This window comes from Idiotropiscis lumnitzeri, chromosome 1 (assembly GCF_059441095.1).
Source record: "Idiotropiscis lumnitzeri isolate Australia: NSW breed Sydney's pygmy pipehorse chromosome 1, RoL_Ilum_1.0, whole genome shotgun sequence".
Taxonomy (NCBI): Eukaryota; Metazoa; Chordata; class Actinopteri; order Syngnathiformes; family Syngnathidae; genus Idiotropiscis; species Idiotropiscis lumnitzeri.
Window position 1 is genome coordinate 18,176,396 of NC_142391.1, and position 23,431 is coordinate 18,199,826.

The 23,431-nt window shown below is 40.7% G+C and overlaps 1 protein-coding gene across 1 annotated transcript; it reads right to left on the minus strand.

Moving 5' to 3' along the window:
* Window positions 1-353: 353 nt before the first annotated feature.
* Window positions 354-21,675, minus strand: fbxo33 (F-box protein 33). The gene is made up of 6 exons (XM_088299720.1): window positions 21,056-21,675; window positions 14,637-14,747; window positions 12,785-12,945; window positions 11,903-12,111; window positions 9,385-9,682; window positions 354-7,982 (listed from the first exon to the last, which is right to left on the minus strand). Exons 1-6 carry the CDS (start codon window positions 21,481-21,483, stop codon window positions 7,717-7,719), a joined length of 1,473 nt encoding a protein of 490 aa, XP_088155846.1. The 5' UTR covers window positions 21,484-21,675; the 3' UTR covers window positions 354-7,716.
* Window positions 21,676-23,431: the final 1,756 nt, after the last annotated feature.

Here is a 23,431-nt window from a genome sequence, read left to right on the forward strand (position 1 = left end):
ATATATTTTTTTTTTTTTTCCCAAAAGGTTGGGGTGTGAATAAATGAGTCTGGATCAATTCGACTTGAACACTTGAATATACCCTGATAGTGCCGAATAAAAACACATTTTATTCAAATCGTTAGGAGCATATGTGCTACCTTCGTCAGGGAATGTAACCTGTAAATGAAAATAATGAAATAAATGTGAAGTATGAAATGACTGGCAAATTCAATGCGATCTTGCTGCTTCATGATAAGATAATTCTGAAAGTGAAGGCTTTGAGACTCTGTGGTCATGTGAATGTGCTCAAGTGTAACAGAGAAGGCCCACTGGTGAATAGGAAGAATAAGAAAAGGACAAATGGAAGCAAATTACATTTTGATGCTTTTATTAAGTGACTAAAAGAAGCAGCATTCATTCAACACAAGATTCAAAACATTCAACCAGTTTCACCCCTAATGCTTACTGATTGATGAGATGTTTTTTGACGGTTGGGGGGCTGTCTTGTACGAACACTCCATTGCCACCATATAAATACCGTGGAGCAATATAGTTCTCATTGAGCAAATGAGAACTGGTAATTGCAGAGATCAACTATGGACACACCACATAAGGAATACTTGGCAGAACAAGCCAAAATGATTTTAATCACAAGTTTGAAATGATTTGACGGACACTAAACAGTAGTTTCATACAGAAACACTGTATTAAGCAAAAGTCTTCATCCGAAAAGCGATTAGATTTTCTCCACAATTTGCTGTTCGTCCTTGAGGTGTTGGTGAAACTATTTTTCGAGCAGCTCAAAACATCTTGTACTCTGATTAAAACACAAAAATGAAATGAAAATCATTTGGTGAAGTCATTTAACATGTTGGAATCTCATCACGCTGTGGTTTGGGCCAACATTGACCCTTTGCCCACAAAGGATGTAATAATAACAGCAATATTAAAATTGTCGTCGCCAAGTTACGATATTAAAAGCAACACATCTCTGTCGAAAATGTTACTTTTTGCCTGCTTCTGTTGAACACAGCATTGTGAACTACGTACACCATGGCACTTGGGGCCTCTGAGCAAATAGGAACACATGAAAATAAAATGACTGGCCAAGCCTATTTCTTTGTCACTGCTTTTCTTATGCACAAAAACGCAATACTGTGCTCCTTTTTTCTATATCAAGAGCTTTTTGTTCCCGCACTCTTGAGTTATTATAGTTATTGTGAGCTTATATCATTTCGCCAACCTTCTCGAAAAATCATGAATAATTATCATATTGTGTGACGTCTGGATATCGTTACATCGCTATTGCTAAGGTAAAAGTTTAAAGCCACGGTTATGTGCAAACTTTAACAATCAATCACACGGAAACGTGACTGTCACAGCATATTCAACAATAATTTTCAAACCATTTTGGAGTAACACACCTAAACGAGATTTTCGATGTACAAAGTTCGTATGATTTCATAGCCATACATTTAACTCGGACATGTATTTATGTAATGTATACCACAGTAAAGAATTGAGACCTCTACAAATATGCAATATGCATGCATGCACATACATATAGTTTATCTCTTCCTCTGTGGTTTTCTACAGATCAGTAGTACTAGTAAGACTGCTGTTATTGCAAACTGTCCTGATTTTAAACAAATGCACAACATTCGTACCACGATAAAACTGGGGCCATCTAGCCAGTCTCACAGAGACCAAGAGTGAGCCTGCCGTCACCACTGCTTCCACTGGGCTGGCTTACCAGAATCTTAAGATCTTATTAAGGAAAGAATATGATTTCATTAATCATCATAAGGCCAAGTGACATTGCAAGTCCTCATCGTCTTGTGTCCTCGTTTCTGTGTAACCGCGAGGAACCGAGAGAAAAAAAAAAGGTGCGGACTACATGCATTCCCCTTGCATAGTTGTGAGGCCCGAATGCCTTCCTGTTTAAATAGCAACTTTGGCTCTTCAGACTTGACACGAAAATCTAGAAACATCCAAGCCACAGTCACCAAGATTGCATTCAAGACAGTTTGCTGACACTGACCATGGATCGTCTCATGGTAAAGCCAAGAGCTGCACTTGTCATTCGGATGGCGACCACCAGTTTGGCCGCTTTTGCTATCGGCGACGTGTTAGCCGTCTGTTTGCACGGCAGCGCGGGAAGTGCAAAATCATAGGCGCACAAGATGGAGCAAAAACAAGCAAATGCTGGCAAACCATTGGACAACTCTGCGAATTATGAGAATGTGTGATGTCATCTAAAGCTCTTATTGTGGATGCACTATATCTAGACTGAACATAACCAGTGCAATGAACATACAGTGTGTAACAAAAAAAACGAAACAGCATATTCATGCGAATCCAGCCGTTCAGAGTCCAGCCCTATGCTAGCTCATTTTGAGTCCTTCAGCTAATGGTAGGAGTCTACAGCTGTAGGGGAAGCAAAACAACAACAAAAAAAATACAATCTGAAGGCTCACATTGTGATGAAGAAAAACTGCCTATTGTCATCAACCCATTCCGAAGGAAGAGGAACTCGAGTAAGACCAATTTCCAACATGTTGCAATTATCCTGAGAGGTACCACTCGGAACTGTCATTACGCTGGAGTGATGATCAAAGTGGAAGGAAACTGACTGGTCTGCCCGCGGCCTCTGTGGGTATTTTGGACCAATGCTGTCTGTTGCTTTGGTGCTACAATAACGCACAAAACAGCCATCCCACGACCCCGCGATTAGTCTCTAAGTGTTGGAACTGACCTATTTAATCAAACTCGGGATATGTGCGGGCCTGCCGAGACAAACCCACATGTTCATTTTTCTACAGTTCTGATAGAAAGTTTCACAACAGCCGTTGAGGCCAACTGTCTAAAATAGAAGTCCCCATCAGGCCAAATTGGCCCTGCTATGACTTTCATTTTATATAAAGCACGGAAACAACAAAAATGAACAAACTCAATGACACTGATAGAAGCATGGGGTGACCATATGTGTGTGTGTGCGTGTGTGTGTGGCAAACAATAGCTGGGCTAAACCCATCTTCCTCATAGCCTGAGTAGACCGCTTTCTCAAATGTGAGTGTTTGTGTTCCGGACACAAAATATCCTGAAATGGCCAGCAAGTCTTGCATAAACACACATTTGTACATCACTTGGCCTATTCATATGTGCATATGTGTAAGGATTTTTAAGAACCACACTTGGCACCACAGCTTCACCCTGCTCAGTCCAGCTGGTTCTCTGGTTTACTACACTGCTAAAAAGAACAACTGCACAAACTTATGTGGATTTGTTGCGTTTTCATGCTGTTCTTGCTGGTGCAACCAACATGTTGGTGTTGCTGGGTGGCTTTAGCTCAGATGGTTGAGCACGTTGCTCAGTGAACGAAGTTTCGGCTGTGTTGTTTTGTGGGGGGAAACCAGTATGACGGCATGAAAACGCAACAAAACCATGCAGGTCTTTTTTTAATTTATTTTATTTTTATTTTTAAGCAGGCTCATCAGAACCAGCCACGTTGTCATCTTTGCAAACACACCAGATTAGGAGGACTAAAAATATATATTTATATAGTTTAGATATGTATATCTCTACCATCATATTTTGCATGCAGGCCTTGCAGTTAGATGTTATGTGAGTCAGATGTCCTGAGAGTCACCCAGTTATTAACACTCCCAGCAGCAAATTGTTTGTTAGCTCAGACTCCAAAATACTTTTGATAAAGTCGACCACAGGCTTGATCGAATACATTTCAAGTCAGGCACACTGGCCTTGAGGCCAGGCAACTTCCAGTTCCAGCCTGGTTAAGGAATGTCGCTCACGGGTACGCTTAAAACAGCTGCATTTAATCTCATACTGGCTAGCGCCACCGCAGAGCAAGGTTTTCCTCACTGAGATGATACACTCTGTCCCAAAAGTAGTTCCTGGACAAAGTGTTCAGTCAGCCATGATGTTCTCCTTGCCATTACATTCACTCACTCTTTGCAGTTGGAGAGTTGAATAAAAATCTGCTGGAAACAAAATAAAAGTCATAGTGTGAGATGCATGTCTGACCAAGCAGAGCAATGATGCTACTAGCTGTTATAAAATAATAAAATAATGCATGCTGGATTCGAATAGCACCCCCGCCCCACGCTTATGAAATCTCACTGGGAGTGATCATGTTAAAACAAATTAAAACAGTATCCAACAACAATGGCAAGAAATCTTTCCCCCACATATACCCCGCCTGTTTTGTTAGTTTTTGCCCAAACTATAAAAACTCTGAACATGCGTCAGACACAGTAACTAGTGCAGTAACTAGTATGTCTCACAGGAAGATCATATGAGCAAGAAACACAACAAAGACACGGCAGAAAGAAAAAAACAATTAGAATGTCAACTATAAAAGCAAAACTACTGGGCCAGCCTGCTGCCAGTGTACGTGACTTTACGGGCACTTCATTAACACGTTTTGCTCCATTATGATCTTTGGCAGCATTGAACTCACAGTTGTGACTACCCCACTAGTCTCATGAGCAAACGAGAGGCCTGAGCTATTGTTTTTTATCCCTCACCCTAGACAAACGATTGTACCCTGAGAACCATTTCTTTCTCTTCCGGCGTCCTGCTGCATTACATGCGAGGTTGACTGAGCATGAGCAAGCTTAACTACACCACATGCACACAAGCACTAAATATACTGTATATTTTTATACAGACAACAGAATTAAATTTCTACTGAGAAAATTACATGAGCGAGAAAGGAGAGTTGCAAGTGGAAACTAAGACTGTTAGAAGATGTTTCAGTGGAGTCGCTATCGATGAGACAGCGATTAGGAGCTACTTTTCTCTCTCGCATGTGTCGTTTTGTTGTCTGTTTTTGAATGCACCTATATGATAAAGACACAATTGGTGATCTTGTTTTGTTGGGAGATATTTGGAGCTCTTATCTACATTCAATCAACATTCCTTTTCAAAATTTGAAGACTGCTTTCAGTCAAAATATTAAGTCATATAATCAAGTTCCTCAATACAATACAACTTTATTCATATAGCAAAAACATTACTGCCGTGACAAGTTCGCAGTAGCTCTGTTTTTTTCCCCGCCGTGATTTTGCACGGAAAGCAGCGACTTCAGTACCAAGAGACAATAAAAATCCAAAGTGAAAATGTTGGAATCCATAAGACACATTGTTTGAAATTTTGCCTTCTTAAAATTTGCTTTCAAAAACCGCTTACAATTCTCATCCCTCGTCGCTGTACCAACAACAAACTGCTTACAACCAAGATTCATCCATTCATTTTTCTAACTACTTGTCAAATGGGGTGGGAGGTGGGGGTGGAGGGGGAGTCGCTCATCTAAAACACATTTTTGTCAGGGTGTGTTTGCTGCTTGTGCTCGGCTCTCTTCAGTATACGCAAGCTTGTATATTCACAAGCCAATATATTCAGCTTTCAAAAAAAGGAAACTCTTGGTACCCAAGGTGCACCAATCCTGAGATACGGACCAAGAACAAGAAATTATCATGGCTAAAGCATCAACCAATTAAAAAAAAAAAAAAAAAGCGACGGCACATCTGCCCATGAGCTGACAACTTTACCACAAATTGATTTAGACTTTCATATTATGCAATGATGGTGCCACCAATCAAGGGAAGGCAACTTTCTGCCCAGTTACAATCGAGTGAAATAATCTTCAACCAACTGGCCACACGGTCCGAAAAAGCCTTCATGTAAACACCAGTGCAGTACAATACTGACCTGACCAAAAGAATGAAACCATACCCTGCGAGTAAAACATAAACATATCTTGGATTTGCTTGGGTACAAAACAGACATAATGGAGTGTGGAATGCCAGGCTTGGTAGACATCTTAATATTACCCTATGTCTTCATGGCCAAGGAAAGACCACGCACACACACCAAGATCCACATTGCCCTGAAGAAGGACTACATTCAGTTCGGACATGAAATGCCCCAGTAGGCCATCCAATCACAACATGGATTCCCAACCAACCCACAGTCGCTCAGCTGTTGCTTCCATCTACCGGTGACAGAATCCTCGTCATTCATGAACTCAATTCTTAGAAAACAAAAGTAGAATTAGGTTAGCTAACAAATCTAGTCACGTGGAGTGTTCATCAGATGTCAAAATAACCAGCACAATAACACATAACCATTTCCGACAAAAGGGCATGGTCTGCAAGGCAACTGTGACTCAAGAGGTTTGAATTGTGATTGTTTCCACATCCCCTATTGTATCATCTACACCAGTATGCCAGTCAAAAGGGATGTTAAAAGCTTTCCTGAGATGAACACAAAGCTTGTCCTTGTCCTCACAGAGCCACAGCACTCAAAACTGTGTTGTGCCATAGGTGCCTTTTTTTCTTTTTCTCAGACAAGTTCATTCTACAAATCTCAATGTTTTTTTATTTTATTTTTTTTTAAATCCTCTCACGGTTGTACGACAAATCAAGCTTTTGTAAAACCCTTTGTGAACTCCACCCAAAAAAAAATTGATTGCACCAAATCACATTCAGGGCATAATTTTCTGAAGCTGCACTTCAATGTAAACGCTGGGAATGGTAGTTCCCCATCTTTGTAAGCTACAGAAAATTCTTGTAATTCTTGTAATCACTGACGCAGGGAAGAAATAAGGAGTTCCTGATGGAAATATCACACGGCGTTACATTTTCATTCAAACTTTTACACTTTGCTATTCATTAATTGTGTGCTTGATGTCATGGATCCTTACCACTATTTCCATTGTACAATAGCCACTCGGGGATAAAGGTCTTGACCTCAAGGAGACATAGCCAAGTAAATTAATAAGAGACGTGAATAACTGCCAGCTGACAACGAATAAAAAAATAAACAGTGGATACGCTCTCTTGTCAGTTGCTGAACTTTAACGTTTTTGCCATTGAGCACAGGTAAAGGGTGCTGCATGCAAATATCTACCACAAATTTCCATTACACCACCTTTAAAGTTGATCAATTTCCTCACAGACAATTTTGGTCATTAAAAGCAAGCCTTGCCAGCTGGCCAGTAACCTGAGGAGGCAGGGCACTGACTGACTATTACTGCCAACTATTCAAAGTGAGCAGCACCAGCGCAAGTCAGCTATTTTTTTTTTTTTTTTGCTGCCAAAGTCCTTCATCTCATAAAAGTAGTTACCCAGGAATTGATCACTACATGGCCAACTTCTGTAAAAGCAGATAAAACAAACAGAATGACAAGGTTAAAAAAAAAAAAAAAAATGGAACACTAAAGCTAATATCTTGTGTCGGAGCACACATACAAAGTATTTTCCCACTAATTTTCTAAGATAGATTAATCAAGCATCCTCCCTGTCCTGTTCTACCCATGAGCAGGATAAGAAGAGATTTTAAAACGTAACATCATACAGTGGCTGTGGGGTTTATTACATTAGCCAGTTATGGGAAACTGTTTTAGTGCCGTGAGCAAGACCAGGCCATAATGAAGGTCACCAAAGCATTAGTTTGGAATTCCAAAATTTCAAATTGAATGTTATGACCCAAGAACTCGTAAGGATCACAGAAAACCTGGTGGAAATGACAGCATTTGCCTTGCAAGTTAGATGCGAAAACAACATGGTTTGTCCTGTTACCAACATGATTTGCCTTGGTTAAGATTGAGATTAAATTGGTGGGGCGTGATGTGAGCTGATGTGTACTTGGTGAGTCTGGCCTGGCCTTGGCACAGCGCAGGCTGCGTTTGTCAGGACTGGCCAGCCCTGCCTACATGCCCATGCTGAAGGCATGCAGCTCATGATGGAAGTGCTGGGTGGGCTCAGTCAAAACAAGGCTGTAATCCAAACATGGGTGCCACACTCGGCCAAGGCCCAGCGAAACCTCTTTGATCAGGTTATGAACTGGGTCGCCCTCCAAATACACCGGCTGGTCCGGGTCAAAGTCGATGCTCTCGTCAGAGACAGTCAGGACACGAAGACTGGATCCCCGAAGCCGAGAGATTGCCACCAAGTTATGAGACCATACTGTGTAGCCTGCAACGAGACACGGGTAGAAATGTTGGACAAAGCATGCATACGTAATCTGAAATATTTTGGGAAAATGATGGTTTCTTTGACTCATGCTACCAGGAACCAGTATTGCCTCATTACACATAATTTTTGATTGTGAAAAAAAAAATGCAGCCCAAACATTTTTGCAGTGCACATGATAACATTTTTGCAAGACTAAAACGATCACCAGTGAGTTAGTCGTACATTTGATTTTTCATCTGATTGCTCGTACTCAAAGGCTTTGGTTTGTGCGCATTCACTTTTCCGCAATAAATCAAATTAGAGTGGTCCCTCTAATCTCGATGAAAAACACAATCTAAAATGTGACTTATCACACAGCTTTCACATTTTGCACCTCACCACAGCTCAGTTCAACATTGTTGGTTTTAGCTTTTACTCTTAACATGGACCCACTTGAGAATGTTAGTTAGCAAATGACATGAGTCACATCTGCAATGTAACTCACATTCACTGATTAGAGATGCGCCGTCACCACTTTATTCAGACAAAGTAAAAATACGGAAATTTATATAAACACCTTACGTGACAATGCCATGTCTTGCCATTGTGATGAAAATGTTATAAAAATGTTGAAAAACACAAAGTACAACATTTCTTAAACATGGCAAAAGTTTCACATCCAACTGCATGTTTTTCAAACAGTGATTTCTCAACTTCAATGCAGTTGAGTTTTGTGTTTGACCCTTATTGTGCTCAACTGCAGTTGTCCGATAAAGTGTTCTAGAAATTAAGTCGAGTTGGATGAGCTGTAACACAAGACATTCCGCTTCCAGTGGAATGTCTCAGTCTGAATACTTGAGGATTGTGCCTCAACGCAAGACTTTTTTTTTTAATGTTACCACACGTTGTAAAATAGTACTTACACAACTGTAGTAATATTTTGGTGACTCTACTGTTGTGCTAGGACTGTTGTTAGAGTTCTCTCATTTCTGACTGTGAGTCCGTGAAGGTGACAGCAATTTGTGATTGGATATTTGAGTTGGGGGGAAAACGAAAGACAGGAAGAAGAGCAGGAGTGTATGACAAGAGAGACAAAGGCAGACAGTTAAGAAAAACACAAATTGGATGTTTTGTTTTTTTAAATTTTGGGCATGATTAGAGCAGATAGTAATCATTTCTGTTCGGAATAAAGGGTTTGTTGATGGCCCATAGCTCGCCCTCATTTCTTCGACTGAACAATTGCTATAATACTTGAACACACATCGCTCGCTTCTCTTTACTCAAAGTACCACAGCCGCTGTGCATCGACCGGCCTGAAAACCCAAAGAAATCGCACAACAACCAGCATTCAGGAAGAGACTGTGTTGGAATTGGATGGATTCCAATGCACTTTTCTCTAAGAAGCAGATGATCATGAACTCACCGTGAATTATAAGCACAGTCAGCTGAGTACACCTCCACGCCAAGAGGACCAAGGGATCTTCATTGCGATTGACACTGAGGTCTGGGAAATCGGGGTCATCCCTCAGTAAAAGGAAGTGTGTCAGCGTTTTGTTGTATTGTTGAGCGATGAGCTCCAGGGTGGCGTCGGTCACGAGTGTGTTGTAACTGTCCAGGTGGATGCGCTCCAGCGGAAGGCTCGGCTTTAGCACTCGGAGGAGCTCTGAGCTGCTCACCTCCACGACCATGATGTACACTCGCAGGTTGGCACTCACTCGTACCTGGGGACCAACAGGCACATTTGAGTGATGTCTGCAATTTCCTCAAACACAATTTATGATAAAATACAGTGACGTGGGGGGAAAAAAAAAAGTGTTTGCCCCCTTTCAGATTTTTTTTTGCAAGTTTGCCACACTTAAATGTCTGCCAGCGCAAAAGAATATTAATCAAAGAACAACCCAAAAATTAAGTTTTTCAATGAAAGTTTTAATAACTAAGGGAGGGAGAGGGCGAAGCCAAACCTGCTTGGCCCTGTGAGTAAAAGGGATTGCCTCTAAACCTCATAACTGGTTTCACCACACAACAACTTGCAATGAGTCTCTTACAGAACCCTGGAGGAATTTTGTCCCATTTTGCCGAATTCTTGTAATTCAGCCTCAATGGAGGGGTTTTGAGCGTGAACCGCTAAATTAAATAAAACTAAACTTTGACGAGGCCACTCCAGTCTTCATTTTGCTTTTCTTGAGTCATTTAGAGGTGAATTTGTTGGTGTGTCTTGGATCATTGTCCTGCAGCAGAAGCTCAGTTCAGTTTGAGGTCACGCACATTCTCCTTCAAGTTTGTTTTTAGTAGACAGCAGAATTCATACTTGAAATTAGCACAGCAAGTCGGAGATCAAATGTAATGGGACACATGCCTTTCAAAAAGGTCAAGTTTGTCTCGTCAGACCACAGAGTATTTTCCCAAAGGTCTTGGTATTAATTTCTCATCAGAGTGTTTTGTCTTACAACTTAGCCATATCAGCGGCATGGCTCAGTGGCAGACTCTTTGTCTCCCAAGCCAGAAGTTAGGGGTTCGATCTCAGGCCATTGTGACCATGTCCAAGTGTCCTTGAGCAAGATACTGAACACCTAGTAGCTCTTGATGCTGCGTTATCAGAAGGTAAATGAGGTAACAGTGATAATTAAGCGCTTTGAGTACCGAAGATAGAAATACAGTATACAAGTCACGCCATTTTAAGTTACAGTTAAGCCATTTCTCACTTTCTTATGGTGGAGTCATGAGTCACATGCCTCATAACTGAGGCAAGTGAAGCCTGCAGTTCTTGGGGATATTGCTGCAGGGTCTTTTGTGACCTCTTGGATGAATAATTTTGGCCAGCCGGACACTTCTTGGAAATAAAATTTTGACCACAAATGTGTGTTTTAAGAACACAAGAACTGTTGACCTGCTGCTGAACCAGCAAAGAAATGTTCGTATGGTGGATTAGAGCCCAATGAAAGTGTGTCTTAGATTTGTTCATTCCCTCAGCGCAACACTTGCAATAAGAATATTTTGTGCAAAGTAACAAAATTCAAATGATCTAATGATTACATGGTATGAGATGTAACGCTTTGACATCCTCGGGCTGGCAAGCTGTCCGTGACTTTCAGCGTCGCACTGAAGACACAATCGTGTCAAACAATATAATGCACTACGGCAATAAATGGACACTGGTTTCTCACTTGGTCCTGTAATACATATAAGAGTTGCTGGAATCCAAGAGGCTATTTGTTCGCTACACTTTCATTGTATGAACAACAAGCATTTACAACACTGCTAGAGGAGCATGGATGTAAACAAAAATGCATGGTAAACTACACACAAAAACAATGCACATTCTTTGAAAATTACTTATACCATGTTATTTTCCCCTGAATAGTTGTGTTTTATTTTATCTTTCATCCATTTCATTGTTTCTCTTATTTTCATAAATGCTATCATTAGTGCTATAATGATATGAAACATCTTTCAGCCATATCGTTGCTGGCCGGCCCTAGCGCGCATTGTGCTTCACAAGCTTTAGAAACGCTGTTACATTTTCCACAATTACGGTCTTTCTCATTTGTGTTTGAATTATGAGATCACGGCATGATATTTGGCGTTTGAGGATTTTTTGGTCTACTTCAGTTTGTCAGGTCCTATTTAAGCGATATCTTATTAGGCTTGGGTGGGGCGAAGAAATACAACTCGGGTGTAATAAACCCCAGTTATGTTTTAATGGGTGAAAATCACTTTTTTCACAAAGAGCCATGAAAGGTTTGGATTTTTTTCTCCTCCCTTAATAATAACAAAAAAATATTTAAAAACACCATTTTGTGTTTACTTGTGTTGTCTTTGACTAATAATTTTGTTTAATGTGGGAGAACAAAAAAAAAAAACAACCTAAGAAAAGAAAAAAAAGAGGGCAAAAACTTTTTCACACCATTCCACAATTCTTATCACTGGCTGGGATGCTTTACCAGCGCCTTCCAATCATCATCCGTAGCCGTCCCTTCTAAAGACTTGACTTCCAGGGTGGTGCCATTGAGCATCAGGGATAGACGATGCAGCGGAGTGCGGTGGGGTGATGCCAATAGGCTACAAAGCTCAGACGTCAGATCAGAGAAATCAAGAGCCAGAGAATGAAGAGAAGCAAGACGGTCCAACTCGGATGGTGAGATGAGTGGACCTATAGGGAAGGGAAAGCTGTGGTAAGAGTTTCTCATGGTATTTATTAGAATTATGGCATGACTGAACATGAGTCGATGGTGACTCGAATTGAGATGCGAATTGGCCATTAAAAACAAATGTTGAATCATGGAATATTGGTGTCACTGGAATGTTTGGATGGCAATGCGCGTGTGACGTAGTAAGTGTGTGAGGCGCGCAAAGTGCCGTGTGACGGACGTTCTTCGAAACGCCATTCCTGGAAGTATTTAACTGTTACGCAATCAGTAAATAAAGCTTCTCACGAAATGCTAGAACGAAGGCATTTAGCAAACTTGGATGTTGGACCGGAGCGATGCTTGGCTTAGCTGGTACAACAGAACACAAATGGATTTAAAACTTTCTCATCCTGGGTTCTGCCGTTGGCGAGGGATCTTGGAGTCTTAAGTAAAATACTTTACGTTGGTTAAAATAAAAGGCGCTATGTAAGTGCTCCATTTACCGTCATGTTCCAATTGGACTATGAACATTTGTGTTCACTATTAAGACACGTTTTTTCCGTGAACGTACAATTAATAAACCATTTGAATGGATTCAAGATTTGTGGTTAAATGGTCAACGAATATTCAAACACAGATTTGGCCTCGGAGCTCAGGCTCTACCGTACACTAATGCAAAGTTACAGTCATACATACCAAACTGGTGGTCCAGTAAACTGAGGTGCTGCAGGGTCTCAGATGAAGGATTCGAGAGGCATGCTAAGGAGGAGGGAGTCACCAGACCGAGCATAAAGCTGCAGGACAACCACCTAAGTTGCCTACTGTGAGACAACAACTCCCCGAACAACCGCTGGATCCTGTAGCAAAAATAGAAAAGAGGAAGAGTGCTCCTAGAAGTCGCTTCTCAAAAATGCAAAAAGATGCAAGAATAAATTCAAGCAGAATGGGTGAGCAATAAAACATCAGTGTTGAGCTATGCTCCTTCTGCAGGTCAATTCAGATTTTTTTGCTCACGTGCAAAATGCGCCTGATGTTTTGCAATGTGGATAGCACAATTCCAATATTTCTAATCCGAACCAGGCCTCTATCATGTGTCATTTATGAATCCAATGCTTATCCATACAACTATGAACTATGCACAGGCAGGGGAGAATGCTTGAGATACTATAGACAAACTACTGACAAACTCGTCCCTTAATCTCCAAAATTGTTTATAGCGCATACAGTGTTACTTTTATACTCGTCTTTAATTTAATCCCGCCTGAAGCATGAATCTTGAAGTGAACGTTAGTGGTGATAATAGTAAGCCATTCATTCAGACGCTTCACTGTGCCACGTGCCATTGTGTTTTTGTATGTCGTTCTTTGTGGGCACACATGTCCACATTATTACAGCTATTTATTTTGGTGATGTCAATGGGTAGATAAAAAAATTGGATTAAAAAATACATTTAAAAATCTGAATTTGGCATCCTGGCCTGCGGTGTGAACACAAATTTTCGAAATTGTGCATTGGTGCACCGCCAGAATTATATATTTATTACAGAATTATATATATATTTCATGTTTAGTCATGTGATGTTTGCAAACTGAGCCCGTGGGCATGGTGACGTCAGTTTCAGTCAACAGCAGGTGGGAGTACAGGACAAAAAAAGCAGCCCACTGAGATGGATAAAAGCTGGTGGAATCTTCTGCTTAATTCACGTTCCACAAACGCAAATATTAATCACAACACCATATTTAGACTTGACTTGCGCTTTATTAAAGACAAATGTCATCTGATCCTCCAAAATTGTGTCATGTAAATGTAGAGTTTTTCCTTTCATTTGCCTATTTTGCCTTCTAATTAAATGTCATGCACTGTGGCGTCTCGTCGGGCAGCTTCTCGTACACAGCTAAGTAAGTGAGGAATAATGAATGTGTTACACATGGCTGGGAAATCTGTGGCCATTCAATTTGGATGACTGTGAGCTCATTGGAACACAACAATTTTGGTGTTACACAAGTGTTATAACTGGGTGGGCAGCTACGCCCCCTTATGGCCCACCCATGGTGATGGGTATGTATATGAGTAGTCACGCACAATCACTTGGATAAATCATTTTAATCTGGTAACCGTTGTGGATTCAGTCATTTAGCAAAAAAAATTAACTGGGTATAAGGGGCTGTGTAAACTTGTGCGACCATATTTCTTTTGATTTTCCCTCACAAAACAGTGCCAAAATGCATTTGCTTGTAAGCCATATGAATGGTGGTAAAACCTTCCAAATTAATTATCTTGCTCACTTTTTTTTTTATATATATATATATATATATATATATTTCAACAACCCGGCACATGAACAGGGGTTTATCTGCTTTTTACATGCTCGTTACATCTCGCAGCAAATCTTTGAGATTAATTCAGTAGAGGAGGAAAGCGTTGAAATAAAACTGCTACGAGTAGACCTTGAGAGTTATTCACCTGGCATATTTCATCATTGTGTTTGGATAAAATTAAAGTTGGTCTTGTTGCCTAAAGACCTTTGAGTGAAATGCAAAGGACTTACTCGTTGATTTTCTTGTGGCCCTCGTGAATCTGGTACAAGGTGGAGTTGTCCAGGAGTCCCTCCTGTTGGAGAACCCATGTGTCGCCATATAGACGTAACTTCTGCAGGTTCCTGAGAGAACATGTTGGAAAACAGAAAAAAAACAACAGTCAGCGATTGAAACTCAGCAGGGTACTACACACTAAGTCCTGTACAATTCTCACAAATAAGCTGGAACAGCAGTGATGAGTTGAATTGCTCATCAATGTTTACAACCAACTTTTAACAGGGAACGTTCTACAGATCTCTCATCATCTTTGTTGCCATTTAGCTGACTACACAAACCTCTACCCTGGAAATTGCTGAGTGGTTTTCTACCATTTCAATAGGGCAATTTATTGTTACTTTTTCAGGTTGGCATCGAGTCTCGAGAGTCAATTAGAACTAGGAGTAACATTCCGATTCGCTCAGAATTAATCAAATTTTAACGTTTAGGTTTCTTGTTTCGATTCCCCACCCACCACCTAGGCATGGGCCGTTATTACATTCTGGCGGTATGATATAAAAAAAAATAAAAAATCCCGGTCTGACGATATTAATTATTTTGTCACTTTTGTCGACTGAAAATGACACCACAGAGCTTTGATAACAACCAATCGTTTCACAACTTCAGAAAACATGTGAGTCGTCATTTGTCATTGTGCCTGAGCAACTGTGATGTTATTTTCATTCGACAGAAGCGGACGCCCCCCTGAGATGGCTTAAATGGGTGGATTTTGCTAATTAACTCATATTCCACAAACACAATATTAATCAGAATTACATGTTTTGACGAGTGAAGGTGAATAGAAGGCTTTAACTTGGCTAAAACAAATGATCAGTTGTCTGATCACCTCTTACAAAAGGATGAGAATGTGCAAAGGGGGTTCCAAGATGTATAGCAGTTAACAGAGAGCTGTTTGACGAGCTCCCTCCAGCTCCGAACCTCAGCCTACATCATGCTGAATTTCATTGAAGTCATAATCGGGTGAGGAAAAGAATAACATACGTCAAATTAGGGCTGGGCGATATGACCTCAAATCAATATTGCGAGAAATTGAGCAATTTTACCTCGATAACGATAAATGCACGCTAAATTTTTTTTCTGCAAATAGATTGCGCCAAGATGCTGTCATGATGTAAATAATGCCAAATAAAAAAAAATGCTAAATAAAATGAAAGAAAATGTCAATGCAAGCCAAATAAACAAGTGTGCATCATCGGGGAAAATGTGCCGTCTCGAGTACTCTGGTGCGCAGTCAGGCTCAATCGGGGATCCATGTTGCGACCCGACCACAAGTCGGATGTAGATGCAAAATGCTTGACATGTCTAAGCTCCCGGCCCGATGTTGTCCATATCGGGAAATACGGCTTTCATGAAGCGTTTAAATCCTGTGCGCGCCACTGTCACTAGAGGAGCTTTATCTTTAGCTATGTGCTAGGCTATCGCGTCCACCTCTAAGACGTTCTCTCGTATGGTGTCGCCTCTGTTAATGGGCTGTTGTCACTTGTCGAACCTTGCTTCTCTCTTTGAACTTTCAGCACAGCATGGTTGTGTTGTGGGTGGTGAAAAAGCTTCCGGATTTGAATCGCCAGCTACAACCGCGACGTCTGTTTTCTCTCTCGATCAGACGGGTGGAGTCACGTGACTGGAGGCGCTGTAGTCGTCTTAAAGGGGCATGAACATTGCCGCAGACAGAAAAGGCTTTTCTTTTTTTTTTTAAACACCGAATTTACCGACATGGGCAAAATGATTTCGGTCATTGTAATAAATTTCGGTAACGGTAAATTTTCGGTTTATCGCCCAGCCCTACGTCAAATGGCAACATTGTAGCACCAGTAACAAATTACAATGGGTGGGGCAACTCAAATGCAAATAACCAGTTAACATTTGCATTTTCGATAGCAAATCAGCGTGTGTTCTTATCGGCAGCATCAGTCACTACTGTGCCAACAAAGCTCAAGCACATTGCCTGAAAAGGCAGATATGATCATTTTCTGTAGCAAGAACTCTCCAAGGATACTGCACCTGCTGCTAATCTGAACGATATTGCTCTGCTTTGCTCTGTCTACAAAGCAGATTTGCCCCTTAGTGGGAGCTCAGTAACACATGTACACTCATTTACATGTGTTAAAAATAAATGAATGAATTAAAAAATACCGCATGTAGTGAAATTCATTGGTTTTACACTCATATGTGGTTGAAAATAACTGCGACAAATTCATGTTGAAGTTCATAAAGATTAAATACTTTTTAAATTATTTCTTTAAATTTGATTTAAAGGGGACATTCATGCTGTTTTTAGCTCTCCAGGGTTAACTATAGGCATATATATGATAAAATATGACATTTGGCAAAATTAATCCAATTTCTTCTGAAATATGCGGGATAAAACTCCGCCCTTCTCCGTGTAGCTGCTGCGCCCCTTTCATGATGTCACCCTACCCACGAAAGAGTCAATCGGAAAAATGATGGAAGAACAAATTGTAACATGTCTCACGGATACGACGTCGGACGTTAGTTGTTTATCTCACCTTTTATCATAATTCACACACACGGCTACTGTGGGCTGCCCAAAAACAAAAAAAAAGGAACATCAGCCTGAGGCAAAGTGTACACATGGACCAACTCCTCTCAGTAGTTCTCCCAGCTGCTCTTGTGAACGTCACAAAAGCAAACATCTGCCCAACAATATCTTCACAAACTCATTCTCAAAAGGTCTAAACTAAGCCATGAGTGATACAATAAATAAAACAAGGTGTGTCCTGATCCAATATTTGTATCGGATTGCGGTCCAATATCAGCCCAAAAAAACAGTAGCGGATTTTATCGGTCTACATCCAAAATTTTCGATATGAGTTGACACGCAGTCCATTCCAAAATCCTCTTTTGGTCTTGTAGCCAGCAGCCACCAGAGCCAGCATGCAGAGCCCACGTGATCAAAACAACCACACCTGTCAAGTAGCTAAAGAAGATGATGTTGGCAGTGTGGGAGTCACCGTATATTTTGAATTAATTTTGAAGCTTACGGTAAAAACTAAATGAAATAAATAAATAATGCTGTGCGCACGCACAGCTATCATTCACTTGAATGAGAGTCTTAGCGAAGGCTCCCTCCACAGTCAGCCGCACAACGGTCATAGGCCCGCCTTGGGGCCGTGGCCTTTCCTTAAACTGCATTTATACCTTCGCTGCGTGATACTATGAGGACTAAATCGACATTGGATTGCAGTACAAGTTAACGAGTTGATGAGCACTTTCAACAACCCGGGGGAGATATTTAAAGGTACATGAATGAATTTTCAGTGATGAGAGGAGAGAGGACCAAATTGTTACGGTGTGATCCGTCAGACGTTTAAAATTCATGACATCCCATCCTATTGTACGAGTAATCCGTCTTTTAGAAAATTGCAATGCTGGTGCAGCCACGCCCACCACCTGGACAGCACACACGGCGCAACAAAGCACGATCACTCAGTAACACTTGGTAGGCTACTTTGTTCTGATAAGAGCAAGCTGTTACAAGTAAAAAAGACATATGTTTGATAGTTTGTACGTGAAGTAGATTTGTTCTAATACACTACCACAAGTCAATGTTGTTAAAACGTTTATTTATGTTGCTTTAAGTGAAATAAAGCCACAACAGTTGTCAAATAAAATGTTTTGGTTCTCAGCTTATTTTGGAGCAATGTGCATTGATTTTACTGTTACCACTTTATCTGTTTGTAATGCATACAATACAATACAACTTTATTTATAGAGCACATTTCACAACAGCCGGAGCTGTAACAAAGCGCTTGCCATATGGTGTAATATAAACTAGCGGGAAATTAAAACACCAACACATATAAAATAGATACCAGCAGAACAGCAGGTTTATATTTACTGCAGGTGTTTAGCATTTATCAAATGAAAAGCATTTATCAAATGAAACTAGAAGTACCTTGCAGAGTAATGACAAGTGATTGTAATTACTGGTTTTGTATTATTTTCACGTTATTCAGATATTCATATATTATTTAGTTTAAATGTGTTGAATTTCGTAGACTGTTCAGGCCCTTCAACCTCCTGTTCTAACTTCATGAAGGCCTTACCACTCATCCAAGCTAATGAGGAAGACCTGGTTAACCCTGCTAAGAGAAAAACTTCCTTTAGCCAAGTAGGTGGCGCTACCACTACCAAAAAAAAAAAAAAATTGTTCATAGATGTCTTCAGGCCTGGATTATTATCTAATATCAGACATCTTTAAAAGAAATTACCATGTGGGTCAAACTCCAGCAGCACTTCTAGTGGAGGTGACTAACAATTTTTAAATTATCCTTAGTAATCCATCAGAATGTCTACGCTATTGGGTGGAAACCTTGTATGCCTATTTTTAACTAAAACAGACTAAAATCTTTTTGGAATTTCCGTAGACTAAATTCACGAAAACTAGACTAAAACTTATTTTTAAATTTTCGCAGACTAAAACAAGGCTAAAACCGCCACGAATAGGAATGACTAAATGTAACAGAAACTAATAAGCATTTTTGCTGAAAAGACTAACACTGAATCTAAAATGCCTGCCAAAAACAACACCGGCTCGTATGCCTACAAATCCACGAGTGGCCGTGCATACAGTCCACTGTGACACTCTGCCTATACAACCCCGCACAATGCCGGATCCAGGCGGGTTTGCTTCCTGATCCCCCCCCCCCCCCCCATTAAAAAAATGCATCAAAGGCATTTTATATTGATCATGTGTCTATCATTATAGATATCGATATAGAATTATCACTCATCTCAATTATAAAAACACATAAGGATCCTGAACATAAATCTACCTGAACAGAGCTTTCAAAGGTTGTTAGGTGCATCAGTTTTTCAACAAAGACAGTGGACAAAGGATGAAACAAAGTGAAGTTCATGACTAAATTCTGCATTACACTAAATCAGTGATTCTGAAACAGTGGAGGGGGGGCGCGGTGCAATGCTGAGGGGGGCGCGTGGGACCCTGGGGAACATGTTTTTGGGACCGAAAAAGGCGATCTCAATCAACGCGAGTTTGAGCTCGTCAAAGCTGTTTGTGCCCCTAGTTCACGCAGTACTGGTTTAAAAAAGTGTCGCCCTGTCATGCAGTACTGATTTAAAAAAGCGTAGCCCCGTCGCTCGTTGACCCGGAAGTGATTTCTTTCGTCGCTACTTAAATCCACCGCGCCAAGCTATCTTGCGCCGCAGCAGAGCGGACTTTATTTGAACTATATGCAAGTCCGCGTACAGCAGAAGTAACAAGCTACGTGATGGCAAATAAACGACTCCGCAAACAAGTAGCGTGCTAATCGCTAAAATGAATTTCTTCGATGTATGCTCGACTTTTAACATAAATCTGACTCGAACCGCGTTTTGGCGGTGAGCCAGCAGCTATGAACAGAAATGTTGTATTGCAACCATTACGTATATATATACACACACATCAAATAAGACGACGGCTACGTTAGCAATTTAGCAGACGCTCTCAAGATGGAACACGGAAATTGATGACGTCATCACAACGAAGAGGTCCGACGTCAAACGTATTGTAAACATAAAAACAAACTTATAGTGAACATTAAAACTGTTGCTTTATGTTATTTACATAGAATTTTTGTTTAAAATGCCCCTGACTCTTTTTTTCTTTTCTATATTATGTACGTATTAATAACTGTTTGGTTTGTTCATGTTAATAAAGTTAAAAAAAAACGTATAGTAAATATTTATCATCTCATCAATATTTGCACAACAGTACTGAGTTCCGAGATCCTCACAATAGTCTCTCAAATTATATATATTTTTTGATCAATTTAGCTTTGTTAAGGGATATTTTATTGATAATCTAACATTTATATACAAAGAACATTTACATAAGCACGAAATAAAAAAAGAATTGGTGGTGGTGGGGCGCGAATTGTTTTCTTCTTGGTAGGGGGGGCGTGACAGGAAATAATTGAGAACCACTGCACTAAATGAATGCACTTCTGTACTTGTGACAAGATGTTATGTAAACAGTGCTGCGTTGCACATGCATTATATGGAATGTTTTGCATGTGCGGCACAGCTGATGTCAGCAAGTCAAGTCCACAAAGCCTTCTGTGCGGTAACGTTCCATCTGCCAGTCGGACACACGTTAAATAATTGAAGCCTCCCAATAATACGAGCTCCAGGCAATGTTTGGAGAAACGATTCAATGATTGGTTTGCTCCGCCATAGAACTCACCACAGTCGCCAGTATTACATAACTCCGAGGCTAACTTGTGTACTAACCGCGCCACTGCTATCTAGCTAAAAACTATAACTAAAGTTCAACATATTATGGATAAAGAGAGTAACGTTTATCCTAAAATTGGCCAGAAACTGATTGGTAATTAGTAATAAAGTCAGTCACCTGTTGTTGCGGATGTTGGTGAGCACACACAACGCTTGGTCCATGTAGGTAGCCATTGCGTCCCTCCATCGCTTGGACGGCTGCGGGTTGTTGTCGGTATCGAGAGGCTGGTCCACTCTAATGGAGGGCGGCTCGTTGGTTCGGGAACTGGGGCTGACTTGTGCGGGAGCGAGTTCTAGCTGCAATTCTCGCACGAAAGCGCCGAACTTCCGCATGAGGAACTCTAACCTCGAAGACTCCTCGGCGCTTGCACCGCCGCCTATCCGCAGTTTGAGTTCGGTCCACAGGGCGGGATAGAAAAGACACTCCCTCCATCGCGAACAAACGGCCGAGGCCCGCAGCTTGTCTCGGTCGGACAGAAAGGAGAAGATGTGCACGATTAGCTCGCTTGGTAAAGCCATGGCTCCGACACCACCGCACAGAGCCATGGCAACGACACAGTTGAAAGGAAAGCAAGCGGATATTTAACAGCTCCAAGCCTTCCTAAAATGTGGTGCCGCAGTGCAAGCTATGTATCAGCAGCGTTCTATCCTTCCTAGCTGAAAACTAACCGCTTCCCAGTTTTGCCTTCAATAGTATTGGACCGCACCACTTCATTTAGCTACAGGGGCACAGAATCCCAACGACGTTTATAGTCAGTACACATTGGGAAACTGGTTGAAGTGCTGTTGTGTGAACGAATCGAGCTGTTAAATACATGTTCAAAACAGTGTTGGTAGTCGGCGAGTGCACGTCTGTGTCGCACGGGGTAAATGGTTTCGTCCTCATGCTCTTATTTTTGCCATGCCGATTGATACCGGGAGAGGGCAGTGTTTCTAGTTTCTGTGACCACGTGATCTTTATTTTGACGCTGATTCATTCTCAGACACACCCCCTTCACTTCATCGTCCTTCCAAAGGAAGCAATCACCATCGATATTATGTCGATTAGCGTTATTTGTATGCTGTCCTGTGAATAGCGGAGATCAACTGTAATTATATTGTAATATAAAGGAGAACTCTATAAAATATAGAGTTGAAATGTTTTCAAAAAATACACATTTTGTATAGAACACAATAATATGAACTAAATACATCAATAAATGAATGTAACTCAATTATCCAGTGACAAGAAAAAGTCCCAATTAAAATATTTTGCTCCAAGTAACATTGCAGAATACCACCCATTTAGCATTTTAGTTTTGCCAACACAAGATTGTCATCTTGATTTAATTGATCAAGTTATGAAGTTAATCCTTGTCATTCATTACCTGTAGAAGAATGTGTCATATTTAACATATTTATGTTTGATTTTCGAAACAAGAGTTTTGTCTTTTTTTTAATTAATGAAACGGTGATTTAAGTTTGTAGTTTGTATGTTTCTTTTTTTTTTTTTTTTTTTAGTAAATCAAACAGCGACTTAAGTTTGTATGTTAAATAGTGACATCAAGGCCAGTCCCTTGTTAAACTTAATATGCTCTTCAATTAAAAAAAATGTAAAAAACACATTGAATGAAAGGCATACACCATAATGAATTTGTCGAACTGTCCGACACATTTGGAAAGATTTGGTATTATGTTGAAAGTGTGTCCAATTAGGTTTAGAGATGTATATTTCTTGTATACAACTGCCATTTGACAAATTAAAGGGGGGTAAAGTATCAAAATAAATACAGCCCAGGTGAACAACAACTCGAGGGCCAGATTAAACCCATTTGCGGGCCTGATCCGGCTGGTTGTGAGTGTGAATGGTTGTCTGTCTCTGTGTGCCCTGTAATTGGCTGGCAATCTGTTCAAGATGTACCCTGCTTACTGCCTGAAGACAGATGGGATAGGCTCCTGGACATCCGCGACCCCTTGTGAGGAGATAATCGATGGATGGATAATATTCATTCATTCCTTATACAAGCCGCTTATCCTGACAATGGTCGCGTTGTGTTGGAGCCTATCCCTGCCGTCTTCGGGCAGTAGGCGGTGTACACCTTGGACTGGTTGCCAGCCAATTGCAGGGCGCACAAAGACAACCACCTGCACTCACAATCACACCTAATGCCGGGGTCAATATTTCTTTGATCTAAATCATATAAGCTTATGAATTGGGTATGATTAAGTGTTGTTATGCAATCATATTGCATCATTTATTATTTTGAATTATTTGAGCTTTGCAACATGGTTTACCAGTGTTTGTGTAGAATGAGAATTTTGACACCACGATGTCCTTCCTTTATATAGAAATTTCCCTCTAGACACAAGAAATGGCATTGTGGTCTGTGGACCTTTAAATTAGGGAATTATTGCACCTGAGGCGCAAGTGTGTAACGTGGAAGTCAGCAGTAAAGTGTTTGACCAGTTCCCAAGGACCGAGACAAAACTATTCTAAATCATCACAATGTGCGAT